Source organism: Dysidea avara, chromosome 10, assembly GCF_963678975.1.
Source record: "Dysidea avara chromosome 10, odDysAvar1.4, whole genome shotgun sequence".
Taxonomy (NCBI): Eukaryota; Metazoa; Porifera; class Demospongiae; order Dictyoceratida; family Dysideidae; genus Dysidea; species Dysidea avara.
In genome coordinates, this window is record NC_089281.1 from 1018062 (window position 1) to 1041489 (window position 23428).

At 37.3% G+C, this 23428-nt stretch overlaps 1 protein-coding gene across 1 annotated transcript; it reads right to left on the bottom strand.

Moving 5' to 3' along the window:
• Nucleotides 1-14119: 14119 nt before the first annotated feature.
• Nucleotides 14120-20230, bottom strand: LOC136268741 (uncharacterized). The gene is made up of 3 exons (XM_066064201.1): nucleotides 19502-20230; nucleotides 16656-19422; nucleotides 14120-16508 (listed from the first exon to the last, which is right to left on the bottom strand). Exons 1-3 carry the CDS (start codon nucleotides 20228-20230, stop codon nucleotides 14506-14508), a joined length of 5499 nt encoding a protein of 1832 aa, XP_065920273.1. The 3' UTR covers nucleotides 14120-14505.
• Between the last annotated feature and the right edge of the window lie 3198 nt (nucleotides 20231-23428).

Consider the following 23428-nt stretch of genomic DNA (forward strand, 5'->3'; position numbering starts at 1 on the left):
CACACCTACTGAATTGACATTGTAGTTCAGTGTTTTAGAGATTAGTGTTAGTTGAGTGAGGTAGGTATAGTCCAATGAACATTTTAGTGACACATGAACATTGTGTGAGCTGTTGATGGTATTAGCTGATACCCAGCTATATTACCAGGACATGGTATGGTACCGTCATTGATGTCACATCCAGTTAACATGAATACTTGTGATAGGACAGAATCACACTGACAGTATCAAAGTACTACTGAAAGAGAGAAACCCTTAGGAAAGAGATGTAGTGGTAGTAAATATCAATCACTCCATTAAATGGTCTATCAGGAAAACCTCTAAGAGTCCATATATGATTTTTTTTGTTTGCTGTTACATAATGTCCGCAATGACCTGACTTCATTTCTGTATACGTAGTATAATTCATAGCAGTACAAATATTATTATCAATGCTGCTACTGGCTCAATGTGGCTCCTACATGCATGTTGTGGTCTATCATCTATTCTGAATAATCCTTGTGATAATGTGCCAACTAGTATAAAATGAAATGTGATGGTTTGTCCTGGATAAACAGGGGGCAGCTCATCTTATAGGCAATTGTGACTGCTGATATTATTGCACCAGCAAATCTGCTTGCTTTCATCTAATGCAAAAGTATTGTTATAACAATGAATAACCTTTTTAGTAACATGATTTGAAGATATTTACTGAAAAGCAACATTGTGAGACCAACTGTAATGAGCTGCTTGGTATTTGACATCTGTAAATTTTTCTGCTTTGTTATTGTGGAAAATGACATATTAATTTTTAGTTCTGCATTTTTGATCATCAACTATGTAGTTGTCTAGGTTGCCTTGTTTACTAAGGTACTGGAAAATGAATGGCGAAATTATTATTTGAATAGAACTGGCTAATCTTAACGGATATAAGTAACTATGTGGTGATGAAATTAATGATGTTGCTGCATTATTGAATGTAAAATTTAACACAGTTTCTTCTTCAAAAAGAAACATTTCGGTAACATCGATCAATTGTCAACTCTATTGTTTAGAATTTCAATATAATTATGAAACTGTAAATAACTGCGGTAGCTTGTTGAGATAAGCACATTGGATATTGCTAAATGTCACTGGACCATCAAAGTACACAGTAATCCTTTCTACAGAGATTATAGAGTTCATATAATTAATTGACAAAAATAATGTCTAATCAATTAGAAGTGTTATCACCCGATAATCACTATCAGCTGTAACCATTATACATTTAACAATATTTGAATACACATAGAACTATAGAAACTAACAAGACTCTATTAGTACTGCTTTTCACATACAGTGCAGTCATGCCAACTTGGCGTAAATTCTTCATGCTGGTGAAACTACACTTATTAATAACAATACTGATAAGATTAGCTCTATTATGATAGCCACATTTATTTAACACCTGCACTACTTTATGTTTGTAGAATTTTGATTCAGAAATTGTTAAATTAATGTTATCATGATGGCTAAGTAGTATTGTAACGAATACATTAATGATAATGGGATGTTTGTATTACTTTGATAATTAGTAATGTTAACTACGTGATTGGTATAGGTAACAGGATGGTCTGCATACTCTATTAGAAGGTGGTTTGAGATGAAATGATTCAGAGTTAATGTCATTACTAAAGAATACTATGCCATTCTTCTTGTGAGAAAAGGAAGTAAAATGGATAATTGTAATTGAAATACAGTTTAAAGCCACCAACGTTAATGTTTGATGTTCATCTTCATCTTCATAGTATTCATCATAGTCACTGATTTTTATGTGATATCTACATTCCACATTACAACATTACTTATAAAAACGTCCTCACTGCTAATCATCAACACACCAGCTGGTGAGGTACAGTTTATTATAGTGTGAATTTCTTCATTAGAAATATTTCCAACAAGTGAAAAGTTACTGATGTTGCTTATTATCAGGTCGGTATTAAGGAAGTATTGTCCTGGTAGGAAGTGTAGTTGTGCATTAGAGGTGAAGTATTTGCTGGTGTTGTTGAGGTAGTGTTGTAGAGTATAAGTGTTATCACTGGTAGGGTAATGATCATCAGGGATCACATGATACATTCTACCACTTGTTGATTGTACCAGTGCAAATTTGTGATTACAGATATTCAACATAGTATGTGCAATAGAAGGTAATGGGGCAGTAATTAGTAAGTAGAGAGATAATATGAATGAACTATACAACGGAAATGACATGTGTACATGTGTACATATAAATCTGTACATATAAATCTGTATATACACTGGAACCTCTCTTAACAAGCTCCCCAAATTAAGGACACAATAGAAAAAGCCTCCATAGCACACTGTAAAAATTTAGTAGTGAATTGCTCTGCCACAATACTCACTACTTTTTGCAGTGAACGTCACTACTTGGTGGTAAATGTAGCGACGTTCACTACAAAATTAGTGGTGAACGTCACTACACAAAAATAGTGAGTATTGTGGCAGACATTAGTAGGTGACGTTCACTAGTTTGTTTTTACTGTGTAAGGACAAAAGATTTGGTCCCAACAGGTCTGGTTAATACATTTTTTACCTCTGAAAGAGTAAAACCTCTATATACAGCAAAAAGTAGCCAAAAATTCTGGGTCTCAAAATGTCTGTAATAGAGAGGTTCCACTGTAAATACGTATCTGTACACGCTTGGTTTATGGTGATTAAAATACAGTTTGATTTTGCATGTATTAGCTAGCTGTAATTACATAACTGTGAGGTGCGCACTCAAGCAATATTGAAAGAGTACTTGGGGCAGTAATAAATATGTTATAGCATATACAGTGGCATCCAATGCATACAAGAGTTTAAGAACTTAATGGTTCAGCGGCATCGACTCTACCTGAGGAAGGTGCTACAATAGCAAGGCATTTTACAACATCGTTAGCAAATGACTGTGGAGATGTTGGCTTCTTTTTGGGGGTCTCACCGATGATATCAGCAGAAACATCCAGGAGACTGTTATCGATATCGTCATTAATGCTACTTGCGTGGTGGAGAAAAAAAAATATATATATATATATTTAAAAGTTAATTTAAATACTATAGTAACTAGGGATAATTATTATGATGTGTGTTTAATGGTAGATGGTGAGAGAGAAGATGGTAGACGGAATTCTGTGACATTGTTCAGAATTCCAGGAGACTCTGACAATTCCAGGAGATACTGCTTAGTTGAAGTTCTCCAAAACTTAAAGTCATCGCAGCAACTAGCACCTTCTTTGAACCTACTAACATAAAAGCAAGTTTGGTTAACATGACAAGGTAAGCAATAAACTTATTTCCACTTACCTTAACATTATACATACAGCTCCATATATTCTTTTCTTCATCCTTGTGACCTAAGAACGTGTCACCTGAGGAAGCTGTAAAAAGCAGAAATGCATCGTGACTAGTATGAAGTTCTTAGTTACCTGACTATTGACAATACTATTGTCAGAGTAGTCTCCTGGAATTCTGAACAATGTCACAGAATTCCGTCTACCATCTTCTCTCTCACCATTTACCAGTAAACATACATCATAATAATTATCCCTAGTTACTATAGTATTTAAATTAACCTTTAAATATATATATTTTTTTTCTCCACCCCATAAGTAGTATTAATGACAATATCGATAACGGTCTCCTGGATGTTTCTGCTGATATGATCGGTGAGACCCCCAGAAAGAAGCCAACATCTCCATAGTCATTTACTAAGGCCTTGCTATTGTAACACCTTCCTCAGGTAGAGTTGATGCCGCCAAACCATTAAGTTCATATACAGTGGCATCCAATGCATACAAGCATATACAGAGCATAGATACATACCATTTATTATGCAAGGAAACATCTTAGTAGCTATAGTTTTCCCAACCTGTGTTGTGTGCTAGTAATTTGCGCATTGTGTGTAAACACATAAAACTATAGTGCTATATAACTGTCTACAAGATAAAGGAACTATTCAGGGTATACAATAACATTTCACTTACAATGTATTATTGTAGAAGTGATGTATATGTAGATAGTTTTATGTTCCTTCATTATTATAGAGTTTTGATGCAATTATTTTTCCTTATAAATCACTGCATGTTATTTCACAATAGTTCATCTAGCTGTATCCCACTCAGGACCTGTGAAAAACTAAACCTTGTAATTGACTAATTGCATGGGATCAGAATAATTTAAAACTCAGTGAAATGCAGAATAAATCCCGTGGTGACTTGATCCTAGCTAGCAACATGCAGTCTATGTATATACTCCAAAGGAACCACAACTGGAGTCTTCTGTGCATTCAACCTAACTATAGATGGTTCCCCTCCCCTGGCCCTTCTCTTGCCTCCTCTGAACTTATAGGACAATATTGACACCAAAAATACAGGCTGGGAATTATTCAGAAACCTGGCCAATGGGCGAATAGAAGACAATAGCTATAGTTATATATGCACTTGGCAAATAAGTTTGAACTTTTGTGCCAAGATCAATTAAAATACTCTAAAGTCACTACTCTAATAGCTAGAATATTTATATTTCAGCCTATCTAGAATCCTTCAAATAATGAGTAAACTAATATAAACTGAAGTATGATAGTTTGTCCTGGACCCAGTAAATCCTGTTGACTGTTGCTATGTTATATGTTAATTTGTATCTTATTAAAATTGTGCAACCTTTTGATTCACATGATATGATACACTTCCACAAATGCAGTATTTGGAGCCCAGAGTTATACTTGATATCGTAAAATGTTTGTCATGAAATAATTATGATCTTGTATTGAAGTTTCAAGTTTCGGATAATATGCTTGCCTATACATTTCCATGTTTGCTGATATGATACTGAAATAAATGTCATGAAACTATAGATAGAACAGAGGTTGTTGCCACAAACAATTGTGATGGCATATAAGACATCCATTTCGATGATGTAAAAAACACCGATCCATCATTCAGAGTAAAATTTAGTGTAGTATTTTCCCAGAAGCTATAACATCTATACCAACATGTAAACAATAATGTTTGACATTTCAATTATAGTTATGAACTTGCAAGTATAAGCATTATATGTTTCAATAATGTTATTAATGTCTGAATGCTACTAAAAGTCACAGGGCCTGCTATAATGTTACAAGTATACAAAAAAATTGGAATTTTCAACTAGAGTAGGGATGATAGCACATCGATAAAAAGTACTGAAACAAGTTGGAGTAGTCCATGATATTAAATCACAGTAAAACAATAAGAAGTGTAAATATCCCTACTGTGCTCAATATACCATAATGGAAATGCACAGTAGGGATATAACAGCAGAGCTGCCTGTCCAGTAATAATAAATAGATAAACACTTCTTATTGTTTACTGTGATTTAATATCATGGACTACTGACTCCAACTTGTTTCAATACTTTTATCAATGTGCTATGGTCCCTACTCTAGCTGAAAATTCCAAATTTTTGTGTCTTGTTTGTTAACTTTTTTTGCAAATAATGATTATTACTGGTGAACCCACACACACCACATCTGAAAATGGTGCCACGCGCCTCAGCTATATCAACTATCGTCTGAAAAGTGAAGTATCCATTACACTTCGTTGTCAGTTATGTTCAACCTGTTACACAGCATTTCGAATTAAAAACTGTTCAAAAAGCACCTCTGCAATCCCCGCATATGCGGATGGCTATGCAACTGTCTAAGTTTGACCGTGTATCTCAGTATTATCAACAACTCAATTGGTTACCATTTAAGAAACTCATCCAATTTCAGTCTTCTTTTCTAATGTTTCGCCAATACCACCAAGTCAAATGTATTTCTTTGTCACCTCCAATTCAGTTTAGTTGCTGCCATTCCCAATATGATACCAGGACAAATGACTTATTTGCAAATTCTCAGAGGCTGCGCCTTGCATTTGCTCAAAATTTTTTTAGATTTACTGCTGCTCACTGGTGGAATGCAATACCATCCAACTTCCATCCTGCTATCAAAGACCTCTGCTACCAGCGATTCCACCATGGTTATCATCCATACCTACTTAATAATTAATTTGTATTTGTTGTCTGGTAAGTTTTTTTTTTTCTTGTTAGTATATTGTGTGTGTTTAGTTAGTTAATTTTATATTGTGTTACTATATGTTGTCAATCCTGCAAGGAAGAACGGCTCTAGCCGATTGTGTGGAGTTAAAACAATAAATCAAATCAAATCATACCAAAAGAAAGAAATGGTGCCGCGTGCCCCAGTCATATCAATTATTGTCTGAAATGAAGTATCCATTATGCTTCATTGTGATTCACAGTTCGCTGCTTCTCAAAGATTACTGCTCCATTGAAAGAACTAATCATTAAACAGTCTGTCTTTGCTCATCCCCCTGATACTCGATCCATCAAGGCTCAGGTCCATCAGAGCAGGCGTATGGCAACTAAGGAACATGCCCTGGAGATTAGGAACAGTCTCTCTACACAACTTCAAAGAACTGTTGATTTGAATAGCAAACGTGGAGCCTCTTCGTGGTTGTTAGCCCTGCCACTACAAGATCAAGGTTTCCATCTAGCTAAACAGGAGGGGATGCACTCCACCTGCATTATGGTTGGGATTTGCTGAACACCCCTAGTCACTGTGTTCGTGGTGCCAAATTTTCTACTAATCATGCCATGATATGTCGGCATGGTGGCTTAACATTCGTAAGTCATAATGATTTGCGTGACATCACAGCTGAGCTACTGTCTAAGGTTTGTAATGACGTTGCCATCAAGACACCTCTTCAATCTCTCAGTGGAGAAGTGATTACTCCTCAGTCTGCCAACCGACAAGATGATGCCAGAGCTAATATTCATGCTTGTGGATTTTGGGGGCAGCAGCAAAGTGCCTTTTTTGACATAAGGGCGTTTCATCCAAATGCACAGAGCTACCGCAATACTTCTATTCCTTCTGCATATAGATGTCATGAGCAACAGAAGAAAAGGGAGTATGGTGACCGTGTCCGTGAGGTGGAGTTGGCATCTTTCACTCCTTTAGTTTTTTCAACAACCGGGGGTATGGGCAAGGAAGCAGTCACTTTTTGTCGCTGTTTAGCTGAATTGCTTTCCAAACGTAACACCATGAGATGAAACACCCTTTCCTACCACCCCCAGCACAATAGGTATGTGTGCTGGACACAACTGATACAACAATAATGAGGAGATTTACAAGTCCCTAGGTCCACTTATAAGGCCCAGTTCCATTGGGAAGCATTACATGATCTGTAAGAGATGGAACGGCTGCCCCGGATGCACATAGTTGCAGATCTTAAAAGAGAAAAAGACAACAAGCAATGAAGCCACACAAGAGTGCTGCTGTAGGTAGCCCAGGAAAAAAATTATGCTTCGTTGTCAGCTATGTTCAACCCGTTACACAGAAGTATGAATCAAGAACTGTTCGAAAAGCACCTCTACAATCAGAATAGCCACTATGAAAAATACAGACGATTTCCGTTACTGTTACGAAGGGAAGCCATCATGTGCTACCGCCAAATCGACACTTTTCGTTGGCAGCAAAGATGAATGGGACACAAAGAAGGACATACTGCAGTATGCCAAAAGGCACCTCTCGGGCCGAAGCAATGTCGGACAATGAAAAAAATCAAGCCTGTAGCCTTAGTCATTTTTGAGTTACGATTGTCTGAAGGCATCAGTCAGTCAGTCAGTCACTATAAAATTCCATTAAATATATATATATATATATATTTTAAAGTTCCATAACAACTTGTTGAAAGCATTTCAGGTTGATCTGAAAGCTTGTTTGGGCTTAACCAATACTGCCTCATCATCATCAGGGAAAATTGAGGCTGCTTTTTGGGTGATGTTATTTTGTGGGCCATGCCTATATACTCCTTTGTGGTCCCTACTATACAGTACTATCATACTGTATGATGTTCTACATAAATTATGGATTCCATTGAGGTACTAAAAAGAAATAATGTATCATCAATTAATAGTGTTCCTTCAATCATGTGTCCATCAATCCACTGAATAACATCCAATTTATGCAAATGGAAAAAGCAAAAGTATATTTTTTAGTGTGCACATGTATTGATTGCATTCAGCATGGTTCTAGCAGCAAGAATACACTTTTATATTTCAGTGCATATTTGAACACATTTATGATGTGAGTATGCACATTTAAATAATTAAGCTTATATGCTTACAGCATTGCTTTGATTTTGGATGTGTTTGCAACATTGACAACATTAAGTAGATACATACAATGCATGACAATGCAGTATGGTGCTGTGCAAATTGGTAAGCATTTTCACTAACTTTCATGCAATGATACGTAGCTGCATACTAGAGCAGTGACCTGAACTAGTTAATATTATGTATTTAAAAAAATTGTTAATTTAAAAATGAAGTAGGGGTCTATGCAATAAAAAGTAGTGAAACAAGAGATGAATGATGGTATTACAGCATAGCTCGGTGGGAAAGTCCCTACTTTGGCATTGAGCAAAATTATAGCTAATGTGCCAAAGTAGGGACTTTCCCATTGAGCCATCGTTCTGTAATACCATCATTCATCTCTTGTTTCACTACTTTTTATTGCATAGATCCCTACTTCATTTTTAAATTAACAATTTTTTAAAATACTAGTTTGTTTAGTTTTTTTGCTGCTAACTACAATGTAACTTTTGACTGTTCTATTAGAGTATCATACATGACTGTTGTATTAGAGTGACTGTTGTATTAGAGTGACTCGTGACTGTTAATTCTATTAGAGTATCTCGAGTCAACAAAGGGGTGTGCAGCTAGCTAGCTAGACCAATGAGGTCATCTTGTTTAGCTATACTGGTAAGTAAATAGCTAGATTATTAAGAGGTGTGCCGTGTGGTCTCCATAGTCTATTGCCATTAACCATTTAGATATTTATTTGATGGGTGTGCATGTGGTCGCGAACCTATTGTGAACGGGATCCCAATCGTGAAGTTGCAGATATCTAGCTATAGTGTACCTCTTATAGTAGCGCTGGGACTGAAGTGCTTCTGAAATCCTGGATCAGCTCAAAAGTAATTCCGTGGTGTCTAAATATGCGGCTGCTGAAAGCGAGGCTGAACGAAAGTGTTGATGCACGCTGGATTAAAAGCTTTTTAGAGCTGCACGCTGGATTAAAAGCTTTTGGGATGCAGCTGCTCAAAAATGGTCTAAGTCGTCGTCGGTTTGCATCAGTGAACTGGGATGGCCTTCACTTAAAACACGTCGAAGCTATATATCTATCTGGACCCTCTACTCCATTTATCATAAAAGAACTGCCATCAATTTCTCAAGGTATTTTCATTTTAACACATTGGCTACGAGGTCACATACTTTGACATTAAATCTTGCGTCGTCAACTATCAACGCATTTCGGCACTCATTTTTTGTGACCACACCTTTTCTTTGGAACTCAATTCCTTTTGAAATTTTATCTCAAAGGACTGCTGGCAGTTTTAAGACTAGGTTAAAACATTATCTTTTTTTGTAATTAGGTTTATTGATTTTGTAATTATTAAGTAGTTCATGTTCCTTTTGTATTTGTTTGTGTGTAATTGTACATGTGAATGTATGTTCTGTGTTGGGGATCACCTTGTACAGGCAGTATTGCCTTTTGTGTTACCCATATTTGGAAAAATTGATAATACTAATAATAATAAATAATGCAGAAAATTAACGTCCCGATATGGTTTCGTTGGATGGAGCCAGGCAGCCTGATTGAAGATAAAAGAAACCACAAGCGTAGATAATATATACCTTACCAAGGTATATATTATCTATGCGACAAGGCACAGAGGGCCTACACTCATCGAAACCCTAAAAGGCACATCCCACTGGTGAGTTTGCTATTGTGGTGTAAAATGGTGCTTCATTGGCCTCTAGGCTTGCGACTGTGGTCAGTGAGTGAGTGAGCCGGTGAGTGAGCTAGCCGGTGAGTGAGCTAGTCGGTGAGTGAGCTAGTCGGTGAGTGAGCTAGCCGGTGAGTGAGTGAGGCAGACCAAATTATAAGTTTTGGCGATTCAGTTTTTAAAAATTCTATATCCGGTCACCAGTAAGTATTTTCTTGTTTTAATGCTATATTTCATGTTAGATGGACTAATATTATTCCTTAAAGGTGATTTTCGTGGCGTAAGATGTCTCTAGGGTGATTTTTTTAGGTGGCAAGTGTCATTTTCAGGGGATCCCTACTAAACAGTATTACTGTACTGTTTGATAGTTAATTATTGGTTCCCATGATTGCATGGCTGCAAAATACACTTCATGTAACTTTTAAATGAATTTGCATGCTATTGTTCCGGCAGCCGGAAATATTTTGTCAGGGCTATTTACCAAGCACAATAGTTGTATGCTATGCCCTGAATATTCAACCTTAGGGCGCATGTCTAGTAGGCTGCCCTGAGTATTCGACTTTAGGGCACGCTGCCCCAAGCATTCAACTTTAGGGGATGTGTCTCAGTAGTAGGTTGCCCTGAGCATTCAACTTTAGGGGACGCGAAAAGTAGTATTAGCATTAGGGTTAGGGTAGGGTTCAGCTTTGGTTTCTTCTTCACCTTTGTCTTCAATATAATATTTATATAGAAGTTACTCCACTCAGAGACATATAAGGTAGGAACTAACGTAGTTTATTATTTATTTATTATTAACACTTTACAGTGACCAGCACTGACGGTCTGACAGCAACATGTGCTGCAGCCTTAGAATTACCTAACCTAATTTCAAGGACTTAGACTTAATGACTTGACTTAGTGGTCCGGTAGCTGGGAGCCATGTGGCACAATGGCTAAGACTCTGGGCTAACACACTGGAGGTCCCGGGTTTGATTCCCAGTCAAGAATTTTGTGATTTTTTTCGTTTGAGGACCCTAAGTTTTATTTTTATTCACATGACTGCCGGAACAATAACAACAGCCTAAATTTTAAAGCAATACTAATGGATTAGCACCAAATATCCTACATATAATATTATGTATGTGCACAGCAGACATTCCTGTGCAAAATTTTATTTTATTTATTTTAATTTTAAACGTTTTAAGCCTGCATTAAATGGCCTGTGGACAACATGTACCTGCAGCTAGGGAAAATATACAAATTATTACAATACTTATTACAATTACATACTACTTACACCATTACAGCTATACTAATAATTACAGTTGATTAAAATTGGTGGGATTGGTTCCCTAGAGCAACGATAACAAGGACATAGAAAATGGTACGTACAGGCTCTCTCAGAATTAAAGTTGTCAGTAAAATGAGTCCAGAAGTAGATAGTTAAGTGGTGCTTGATTGTGTTAGTAGATGATGATAGGTCTAAGACTGGTGAACAGTTATAAAGTCTCGTGATTCTGTTGAAGTAAAAATGGTGTTGAGTTACTGTTGATGTCCTTGGGTGAATTAACTTTTGGTGGATTCCAGACCTCGTAGTACTGCTAGCAAAAGTGATGTGATGATTGATATTAAAGTTATCTGTTGGTGATTTTAAAGATTTTATAAAGAATATTAGGTCATGAAGTTTGTAGATATACATAAGTGGCAGTAGATTCAATTGTTGCAGTCTAGATTTGTATGATGAATTATAGTCATTTAAGATGTATTTAGTAACTCTACGTTGTATGCATTCTAACATGGTGATATCTTTTATTAGTTGTGGTCTCCATAGTTGTGAACAGTACAGAAGTTGAGATCAAACTAGTGCAATGTATAGTTGTTTCTTAGCATTAATTGATACGAATAGTTTTAAAGGTTCGTCTGATGGGTCCTAGTGTTTGATAAGCTTTTGTGGAGATTATGTTATAATGTGCTGACCAGTTAATATTGGATGAGAAAGTTACATCAAGATCTTTGTGTTGTAGTGAGATTTGATTGGATTTCCATTGATGGTATAAGTTGGATGATCTGTTGTAGTTGTTGGATAAAAGTGAAGGTGAATAAATTTTGATTCATTGAAGAGTAGGTCTGATGTGGTGCTCCAGTTAGAAGCATTATTAATATCAGTTTGTAGTTTTCTGGTATCCTTAGTGGATCTGATTACATGAAGGCACTTTGTATATCATCAACAAATATGAAAGGAATTGTAGATCTAATGCATTTAGGCAGGTCATTGATAAAAATGATGAACAGTAGAGGTCCTAACATGCTCCCTTGAGAAACTCCTGAAAGTACATTACATAGCTCAGAATATGAATCCCCTATTTTGACACATTGGTTTAAGATAGGCTTCAAACCACTTCCAAGCATTACCAGTTATTCCAATAGACTGTAGTTTCATAAGAAGGTGTTCATGGGAAACAGAATCAAAGGCTTTTCTGAAATTCATGTATACAACATCAGTCTCGCACTTTTGTTCAATTACTTTTTCTGCAAATATCAGTAGCTGTTGTATTGTTGACCTTTTAGGTAGGAATCCAAACTGATGCTTGGTGGCTTTTTAACTTACGTAGTCAATTATATTGTACACAACTCTTTCTAACACCTTGGAGAGGATACACAATAGTGAGATGGGTCTGTAATTGGACATGGAAGATTTGTCACCTGATTTGTGGATAGGAACTACACAATGAGTGCACTAGTCACATGGAATAGTACTGGAAGATATGCTTGTGTAAAACAGGTGGCAAATTATTTGAAGTAATGATACTGCACAGTGTTTGAATACTTTAGGGCTTAGGTTATCAATGCCGCATGCTTTGCTGACATCAAGAGATGCGAGTAACTCAAACACATCAGAGTTGGTGAACTGAATATCATTGAATGTTTGGTCGCTTGATTGTGATTCTAGTATACTTATTGGTGCGTGTGATGATGAAAACACAGAGTAGAAGTATTTGTTAGCTTTATCTGTCAATGGATACACATTCAACATTGTAAAACATTTTGGCTGGAAAATTATCATGTCCTTTTATACTAGAGATATACTGAAAATTTTTTTATTATTAGTATGAGCATAATTTAAAACGAGGCAGGATTCAAAGTCAGATTTAGCTCTGGCTATCATCAGTTGAAGTTCACTTTGTAATTGACTACTTTGAGCCTTTTTCTCTCAGTGGGATGTCTTGCTAGTTGCCGTTTAGAGGTATGGAGGCACTTAATTTTGTGATGGATTGCTGAATTGAACCACCTAGGTTGGTTTGATTCTTGGACAGAGATCTTGGGAACATACAAATTCAAGGCGCTATTTACAGGAATAGCCAGATAAATTCAGGGTCATTAGAGTTTAATCCTAGGGTAAAATCATATTGACTAAGAAAGTGGTTCATATCTTCCCAGTTGGCATTTTTGTAATCGAATCTTTGTTTGTGTGCTTTTGTAGGTTTGTTGAAGACATGTCATCTACTCAGGACACTTCCTTATGATCCTGCATTATTATCTAAACTAACTTGCTTTATCTACATGATGTTCTTCTACTTTACAATCACTCACCTATATCAAGTGGACACACTACTCTGGTGTGGTTGGTGGATGCAAATGTTCCACTTTTTGGAGTGAATTTCACAATACAATTCACAGTATGTCTCCTCATATTCCTCATACTACTACCTTTCAATGTAATACTGAGGACTCTATATCGACTTTATATCCTTCATCAATCATTGTGTTGGATGCCTTTCAAGGTCCATACAAGGACAAGTTCTATTATCGAACTGGTCTACAGCTTTCATTAAGAGCTGTGTTCTTTGGTGTATCAGTCTGGATAGGAGTAAAAACTTGATGGTCAGTATTCAGGGGCGGTTGGTAAGGAGGTGCACCATGACGAAGGTAGTAGCTATATAACCCCCCCAGATGCTAAAGATATCTCATATGTTTCAGGACTGAAATTTTTGATGTAGAGTAGTTTAATACACAAATATAATCTAATAAATTATACTTTCTAAGTAGTCCACATTGATCAAGAGCTACATATAGGGGAATAGTGACAATCATGAAGTTCAGTTCTGAGCTTAAGGTAAATTGTCATACAGAATGACATACAAAGGACCAAATGCATTTAATTATAGCAGGATATATAGCTAAGTGTTCCCATGCATGTGTTTGTGCTGCAGATGCATGTAACTTTTCATACTCAAAAGTAACTGTAGAAAATTCTTGAGTGTCACTGGTGTAAAGACCACGATACTGAGCCCAAATCTATTTCCAGAGAAACTATACACAGTCTATCTGATTAAGAATCTCTTTAATCAACAGCAGTAAAAAATACAGCAGCAACAGCAAAATAACAACAGCACACCAGGAGTACAATAACACCAGCACAATGTACATGCTACACTATCTATTTATACACAATTCCGAAGAAAGTTCTAGAACTTGCCAGATTCAACCTTTACATCTACACTTTCAATGTTGACTGTTTCGCAACAACTAAGTTTATTTTTTATCTTTATTCCATTTCCCCCTCCTCATGTTCTACATGATGATATAGGAGTTAGTGTAATATCAGTAGTAAATCGTTCTCTTTAAGTAATCTTTTGGTGAAGGTATATTATCTCTCAATTGTCTGTACAAAATATTCTTCTTATTTAGCTGATTCCAGTTCTAGTGGACAAAGCTTAACTATTGGTCTAACAAAGGTCTTATCTGCTACTTGAACTTTAACTGAGCGAACATTCCCATCTTGGCCCGAATATACTTCAAGAACTCTTGCCAAAGGCCAGTGAGCTCGTGGACTATCAGTTGTCATCATTAAAACTACATCACCCACTTTCAAATTGTTCCGCAACTCGAACCACTTCTTCCGCGGACTCAGACCTGGTATCCATTCATGAAACCATCGTTGCCAAAAATGTCTACTAAGTTCTTGTATTCTTCTCCATCGTCTCAGTGGATGGTAGGCTACCTCTTTTGTACTTTCAGGAGCGAAAGTTCCCCCCATTTGACCATGTAACAAATGATTCGGTGTAAGGGGTACATCGTCATGTGGATTAGCAGATTGATAAGTCAAAGGTCTGCAATTAATCAAGGCCTCCGCTTCCGTAAAAGCCGTCATCAATTCTTCATCAGTAATGTCCGAGTTACCCAGAATAGCCGTGATTGCCCTCTTTGCTGCTTTAATCATCGTTTCGAAGACTCCTCCAAAGTGTGGGGCTTGGGGAGGATTAAAAGACCACTTTATCTTTCTTTTAATCATTGTAGAAGTGAACTTCGAATCGTTTACTATTTGGCATGTCATCTCCTTGAGTTCCTTATCTGCTGCCACAAAGTTAGTGCCGTTATCTGATATTATTTCCTCTGGTAGTCCTCTCCTATTAATCATTCGGCTGAAAGCAGTTAGAAAAGAATCAACATCCAAGCCATAAGCAATTTCCAAGTGAACAGCTCTGCATGCGAGACACGTGAAAAGACATAAGTAGCGTTTCTGTCTTCGCTTTCCTCGACCCTGTACCGTGATAAATGGCCCAGCAAAATCTACTCCCACTCTTGCAAAAGCCCTCAAGGATGTTGTCAGCCTATTCAATGGTAAAGGTGCCATTATTTGCTCTGTCCTCTTTGCTTTCTTCCTCTTACACATGGCACACTCTCTCTCCCACTCAATGATTGCTTCCCTGGCAGCCACAATCCAATATTTGGATGATAAAGTGGACAATATCTGGTTAGTGTCCACACTATGGTTCCCCAGCTCATGGTGATGCTTCACAATAAGTTTGGTTATCCAACTTTTCCTGGGCAGGATAATAGGATACCTTACATCATATGGAAGGAATTCACCATACTTGAGTCGGCCCTCTGATCTCATCACCCCATCATCATCCAGTCGTGGACATAAACTGAGTAATTTACTATTTTTAGGTAATTTCTTTCTTTCGACTATGGCTGTATACTCTTCTTTAAAACATTCTTTCTGTGTTGTCTTCAAAATTAGTTTTTCTGCATCCCTTATTTCCTCCAAATTTATCCCTTTGTCTAACAATCTTTCATGCTGGTGAGAACGACAATTTGTTGTAAATCTCATAACCCAGGCTTGTAATCTAGTTAATTTATTCCAGCTGGAGAAACATTCTGGTTGTAATCGCCAAATTATCTTTGTTGCGGTAGTCATAAAGGCTGATTTTTCTTCTGATGGTTCTTTCACTGTATATTTTTGTTTAACTTCTTCTACAGCTGATGCAGGTCTCTTGTCAACAACATTCCTTGGCCATTGGGATTCATCTTCTTTTAAATATTCTGGACCTTCCCACCACATCCTCGACTCTACTAACTCCATAAGTTTAACTCCACGTGTCAAATAATCTGCTGGGTTTAACTTTGTTGGAACATATCGCCACTGATCAGGAGAAGAGGATGAGTGTATTTCTCCCACTCTGTTTGCAACAAATGACTTAAATGTTCTACTGTATCCCCTAATCCACCATAGAACATTTGCACTATCAGTCCAGAAAGTATAGGATTGTTTCTCCATATCTAAAGCATCTGAAATTGATGTCACTAACCTGCTCCCTAACACAGCTCCCATGAGCTCTAAACGTGGTACACTCACTGACTGAAGTGGAGCCACCTTGGTCTTGGATGAAACTAAACGTACTGATAAACTTCCATCCTGATATTTGACTCTTACATAAACTACTGCACCATAAGCCTCCAGTGAAGCATCCACAAACACATGCATTGCAATTGAGCTCACCTCCTTCCTCCACTGTAAACACCTTGGAATTCTAACACTTGGTAAACTTGATAATTCTCTGAACCATGTTGTCACTTGTGTAGATGTATCCAGTGGTAACTCTTCATCCCAATCTACACCTTGTACCCACACTTCTTGCATTAACATTTTTGCTCGTATTACAAAAGGGGACAAAAAGCCCAATGGGTCGAACAAGGTTGCAATTTTCTTCAAAAAATTTCTCTTTGTTAACTCAAACCTTTGTTCCATCATTTTTGAATTAAACATAAACACATCCTCCGTAGCTAGCCACATTACTCCAAGTGTTTTGACTGAAGGTAAGGGGTCACTGTTTAGGTCAATCTCATAAATTCTATCCTTTACTGGAATCTGACTAAGAACCACATCAGAATTTGATAGCCATTTATGGGCATGCATTCCTGCCCCCGCCCAAAGATCGGATAGCTCTTGATAAAGTTGGACTCCCTGATCTTCACTCACAACTGAAGTCATACTATCATCCATATAGGTTGACTTTAATATAATTTCAGAAGCCAGAGGGTATCTTTCTTGATAAATCTTAGCATGATGTTGTGTCACCAATTGTGCCAAAAACGGAGAACAATTTAAACCAAATACTAACCGATCAAACTCATACTCCTTTATGTCTTCCTCCAAACTTAAATTTCTCCACAGGAACCTGTGACTAGGCCGATCCTGTGGATAAAGCTTGATCTGTAAATACATTTCAGCTATATCATATATCAAAGCTACTGGGAGCTTTCTAAAACGTAGCAGAACTTGATATAATTCCTGCTGTAACTTTGGCCCTTGGTGTATAGCATCATTCAAAGACACTCCATCACATTGAGCAGAAGCATCAAATACAATGCGGGTTTTAGTTGTCAACCTTGACTTCTTAACTATCGCAAAGTGTGGTAAGTACCACTGTCTGTGGGACTTCTCCGAAGGATTAACTTGCCTGATGTAACCCTTCTCCAAATATTGTTCAATGGTCTCTTGGTAGGACTTGGCCACCTCAGGATTCTTTGCCAGTTGTTTCTCAAGGTTCTTCAAACGATTCACCGCCACAGAATAGTTGTCAGGTAGATACACTGAATCTCCCTTCCATGGTATGGAGATTCTATAATGACTATCAACAAATTGAATTGATTTTTTTGTCTTTTCTAACACCAGTTTATCTTGAGGAGATAAGAAACTCACTTCTCCACTACAACTGTCGACTTCCCAAAATTTCTGTAATACAGCTTCAATCTTGCTGACATCAGTGTCCCCTGTGGTAAAGTAAGTTCTAGCAAAATTAGTCATACAAGCCTGTCCCTCATCATAGACAGGTCCAATGCAAGTCCACCCAAGTGGTGTAAGTCTAGCCACAGGCTGACCTGGTTCACCACGTACATCCCTGAAAGAAAAATGTAAATCAGAACAATCCAGCCCTATTAACACATCAACTATCGGTCGAGGTCCTAATTTTTGAAACTCTATATTTCTTAAATGTGGCCATCTTCCTGCACACTCGACCCAATCAATAACTTTCATGTTCCCGGTAACTCTACCTGTTGTAAGTGCAGTCACTTTCAAAGTAGTATTTCCATCTAAACTTTCTATCAAAAGCTCAACTGGTGAAGTCTCAAAAGTTTCAACCTGGCCATTCAATACATTTACATTTATTCTCTGAAGCTTACCCTTCAATCCCAACTCTGATGCTACATCCGTATTCAGGTAAGTCTTAGTACTAGCATCATCCAAGAGAGCATTAACCATCAACTTTCTATGCCCATTCCTCACAAATACAGGTATTGTCCTTAAGGCAATATTGCTCGAGATTCCAGAAACCATGGTGGTATTTTGAGTTGATGTCACTTGGTCCCCCTCCCTGGGGGAATCCACTCTTGTCACTGGGACCCTCTCTTCTTGGGTACACTTTGATGCCTCAGTAGTAAGTGGCTGATCAACCTTAACTGTTGATCTTTTGTTTGTTGCTATTCTCTGTGATTCCTCAACGTTATCAGGTAAGGTAACTGGATTTCTATGTAACAGTCGGTGGTGAAGTTCTTTGCAACCATTCAAGCCACAAACTCTGGTACGTGTACAGTATTGGCCCAGGTGACCCTCGCCCAGACAACGGAAACATAGTCTTAATCTTTTTGCACATTCCCACCTTTTCTGGATATTCAGCTGTTTGAACTCATCACATGTCCACGTTCCATGTTGTTTATTACAAACTCTACATGACCTCTGACCTCGGGATTCACCAGACTCCAGCTTGGCATTTGACCTCCCAAAAAAGGTCTGATGAGGTTCTCTAAAACCATGAGATCTAGTCTCTGGCTTTCCGTGCCTTCCAGTAGACAAACCTTGGACTGTTTCTATAGCCCTCATCTGGAATTCTGCCTCCTGAACTATCCATTCACGCAACACCTCAACATTTTCAATCTTGTAGTTTTCAAACACCCAACAATGGTAAGCAGCCAGCATTTGAGTTGGTAATTTCTTTTGTAATTTGATATACAACATACCATCCCTTAACTCTTCAGGATAATGTGTTTCCTTCAAATTTACAATAGCAACATCCAATAGGTCTGCAAACTTTTCAATATCTTCGTAATTTCCAGGTCGAACCGGCTTAAAACTGTCAATTTCCTCCAAGTATATGGCTATTTGTCTTCTCTGACCCCCAAACTTTCGCTCTAATCGTTCTTTTGCTGCTTGGTATGCTGCAGCACTGTGTCCCAAACTTTCAATTGTCTTTAAAGCTTCTCCAGCCAAACACTGTCGTAATTGAAGGAGTTTGTATTCTGGGGTGGCTGGTGCCTGATCCACACAGGCCAAAAAGGCAGCTTTCCAATTTGAGTATGTTCTTTTATCACCGGAAAAAAACAGGAATACTAACCCTCTTGAGCTGTTTCCACAGGTCTTGTCCAATCAGTGCAGAATCAGCCATATTCTGGCTTGTCCCTTCATCCAATGGATAATATGCCCCTCTTTCTGGTACTGTAATCTGATGATCCACTGCCGAGTGAAGTGACACAGTGGGAATCTTACTTTTTACTATGCTGCCTTCTCTTACAACTTGCGGCTGGTGTTTTATATTATCTTTTACATGTTCAGACTGCTGGTGTGCTATTAAATCCTCTGACTTTGATACTTCCCTTGAGGCTGTAGTCTTATAATCAGCTATTGTCTCTGACTGTTTGAAACTATCTTCTTCTAATCTCCTGACAAACTTGTTGAGGTTAGCTACTTTATTCAGTTCATCCAAGGTGTCTTGCACACGATCTTGTGCATTACTATACTCTAACTCAACCTTTTCTATTTCTTGGCTGAGCTTACCACCATTTTTACGATCTCTGTTTTCTCTAAAAGCATCTGCTAACCTAGTCATTGTGTCCATAACATTCGCCAAAGCCTCATCTAAATCTTCACAAGCATCCTTAATAACTTCTACAGTCACATCTTTTTCTTGTATCAAAACTAGTGTTCTACGCCTTGCCTTAGTAAATAGTGTCTTTACTTTAGCTTTTTCTTGTCTTAACTCTAATATGCTATCTTCAAGCTGTTCATTACCTTGCTGCTGTTCTAAACCTTTCTCCATCTCTAGTATCTCACTATTAGTCTCCATAGTCATCAGCTTTTAACCTTGAACCATCCTCTGCTACCAAGAAATTGGTGTAAAGACCACGATACTGAGCCCAAATCTATTTCCAGAGAAACTATACACAGTCTATCTGATTAAGAATCTCTTTAATCAACAGCAGTAAAAAATACAGCAGCAACAGCAAAATAACAACAGCACACCAGGAGTACAATAACACCAGGACAATGTACATGCTACACTATCTATTTATACACAATTCTGAAGAAAGTTCTAGAACTTGCCAGATTCAACCTTTACATCTACACTTTCAATGTTGACTGTTTCACAACAACTAAGTTTATTTTTTATCTTTATTCCAGTCACATTTGGTGACTGTTCTATTAGAGTATTTGACTGACTGCTCTCTCTCAATCTTTTGTATGATTTTTTTTTTGCATTTTTGAAAGAGGAGGGGGGGCACGTGTGCTTCCACTGGTATTAGATAAAGTAATGATTTCTATACATGGATAGGTTCACCCATGCATTCAAAACAGACAATAATATATCTTGAACTGCTCAATTCTTCTCTTTGTGGTGACAACTTATGTACAGCACTCCCAATGTTAGCAATTGCTTTTCTGCAGTTAATTTACATCACAATAAGACAATATTTGCAAAATGAATATGGTGATTTTACTGATGCTGCTATAGAATACTTTTAAGGCCTAAAATCAACCATCCATCAGATTAGAAATCAGGGGCATAGGGAGGGGGGTTCAGGAACCCCCCTGTAAAATTTATACTTCTGCAAGCAGGACCCTAACACACCATTTAGTGTGGCAGGACAAAATGAGTAAGTAATATAGTGTAATAGCACAGCACAACAACTGATAAAGCTTGCATTCATCTCTCAGGGAAAGATTTACAGAGGTAACTAAACATGAGCCCTCTTTAAAACTTGTTAAAAAAATCGATATACTCTAATAGAGCAGTCAGGTATATACTCTAATAGAGCAGTCAGTTATACTCTAATAGAACATGCATGTAAATATCCATATATCCATATGAAGTTTTTCACATTAAATGCAAAACTAGGCATGACCTTATACTGCTGCAGATTGTAAGTCATGACATTTGTATCAGTGGATTTATGCAGAGAGATAACTATCACTTACAGATTACTATATGTGTGTCTCTATGTGTTATGCACCACTATAGCTTTATCTAGTACTAGGGGCACTTATGTGCATTATAATTAATGTCTTTTTTGCATAAATATATAGCAATTTGCTGAGTTTTGATTCATTAAAATATTGAAAGTCTCTCAGCGGCTGGGGGCTGTGCCCCCAGACCCCTACTTCTGGTAACTCAATACTGCCGTTGGAACCCCCCCTTCAAAATATCCTAATATTGTACATACCAGATGTGGCTCACAGATATGATGAGTTTCAAGAGCCTCTTGTTGGTGTATAGACTAATGCTTTAGTTGTATATCACACAGTTACCATAATATTATTTTATCATGTGGTATAATATTGTTTACACTCATAGCTATAGGTAATGGTTGAGGTTTGGGAGTTGAATACATCTCTTATAGTCTGCCAAAGGAGGCTTAGTCTCCTTTCAGGATGAGATCATAGGTCTTGGAGTAGAGCTGAAAACCATGAAAAAGATTGATATACTTTTAAAAATACCCTAAAAGAGTAACCACAGCAGAAAAAAAAAATTTATTCCTAAAAGTAGTTTACAACAGGAATCAAACCACTTACTTCTCAATTGAGTTTTGTATCTTCCACTGTACATAGTGTATCCAAATGTCTAAAGGCTTTGTGCTGCTTATAAATGCAATATAGTTAATACCCTTACAGTGGTGTAGTTTGCAAGTATAACAGGTATACCAGTGACGGGGAACTTCAGAACCATCAATCAATTGTAAATTGCTACAGAATGGCAATGATTTATCCACTAACCTGCAGTGGAGTCATTACCACACCATCAACATGCCCTGTACTGCTGTTGCTGGTTTATTATGAGTAACAAACTGATCACCAGGATGAGTGGCAATGCAACATCAGGGGCATAGGGAGTGGGCTTTCCAATGGTTCAAGAAACCTCCTTTGAAATTTAGATCCCTACACTTTTAGCATGAACTTATATATCACACGCACCAATAAGCTTGGCAGTACAAAAGTGAGTGCGTAACTGCGTGTACTGCATGCAACATCTAAACATTACAAAGACAAATTACATAACACATTATAGCATAAAAGTTACCAATTTACTTTGCATGCATACATACATACATACATACAAACACACACACACACACATACATACATAAAAAGAAACAAACAAACAAAAAACTTAATTAGAACAGAGAAAATTATACAAAAGCCACCTAAAAGAGACACGGCAGGAAATTAACAAAATTATGAATGTAGGCAATACAAAACTGAGTGTGATCTTATACCACTGGTCTGCAGTTTTTTAGTCATGATACCTCCTGTATTGATATCATGTAGCTACTTAGGTGTACTAGACACTCCTCGATACACTCAATTGTAGTTAAATATTAAAATAATTGGATATATACCACTTTGACACCTCAGATCAAAGGAAACCACAAGGCTATATTTCATGTATTGCCCTGACCACAGGGCGATATCATGTTAGGGCGATATCATGATATCATCCTGTGATTAGAGCGATATCATGATATAGCCCTGACCACAACTGCCTTTGATGCTGAGGCAGTTACAAAGCATCAGTTCCTTTTGGTTATTTAGAGCTACTTAAAGTTTTGCATTGTGGATTTGAATAAAGCTGATTAAAGTTTTGCATTGTGGGTTTGAGTTTAACATGTTGGTTCAGTTAGGCTAGGCATTGTTTTGAAGGAAAAAGAATTGAGTGAGTCAGCATTGCATAGTTCAATTACTAGGCATCACTAAATGATCATTTTTGCAATGTGAGGATTGTTTTTCTATACAGTACATTTCAACTACATGAAAAGATGCCTCAGACATTCTCATCCTATACGCCTAAGTATTTATTTTAGCACCTTAGTATCACTACAACCAGTGAAACCCACAATTATTTCTTTCTGTGCCCACAATCTAAGCCCACAATCGATGTTTGCAAACCTCTGTGGCTCTATATAAAAGTAATGTGGTAAATGCATTCCTTCACCTATTAGGTGAGCATACCAGAGTGGTATATATTAATTATATGCAGCCCTTGGGCTTA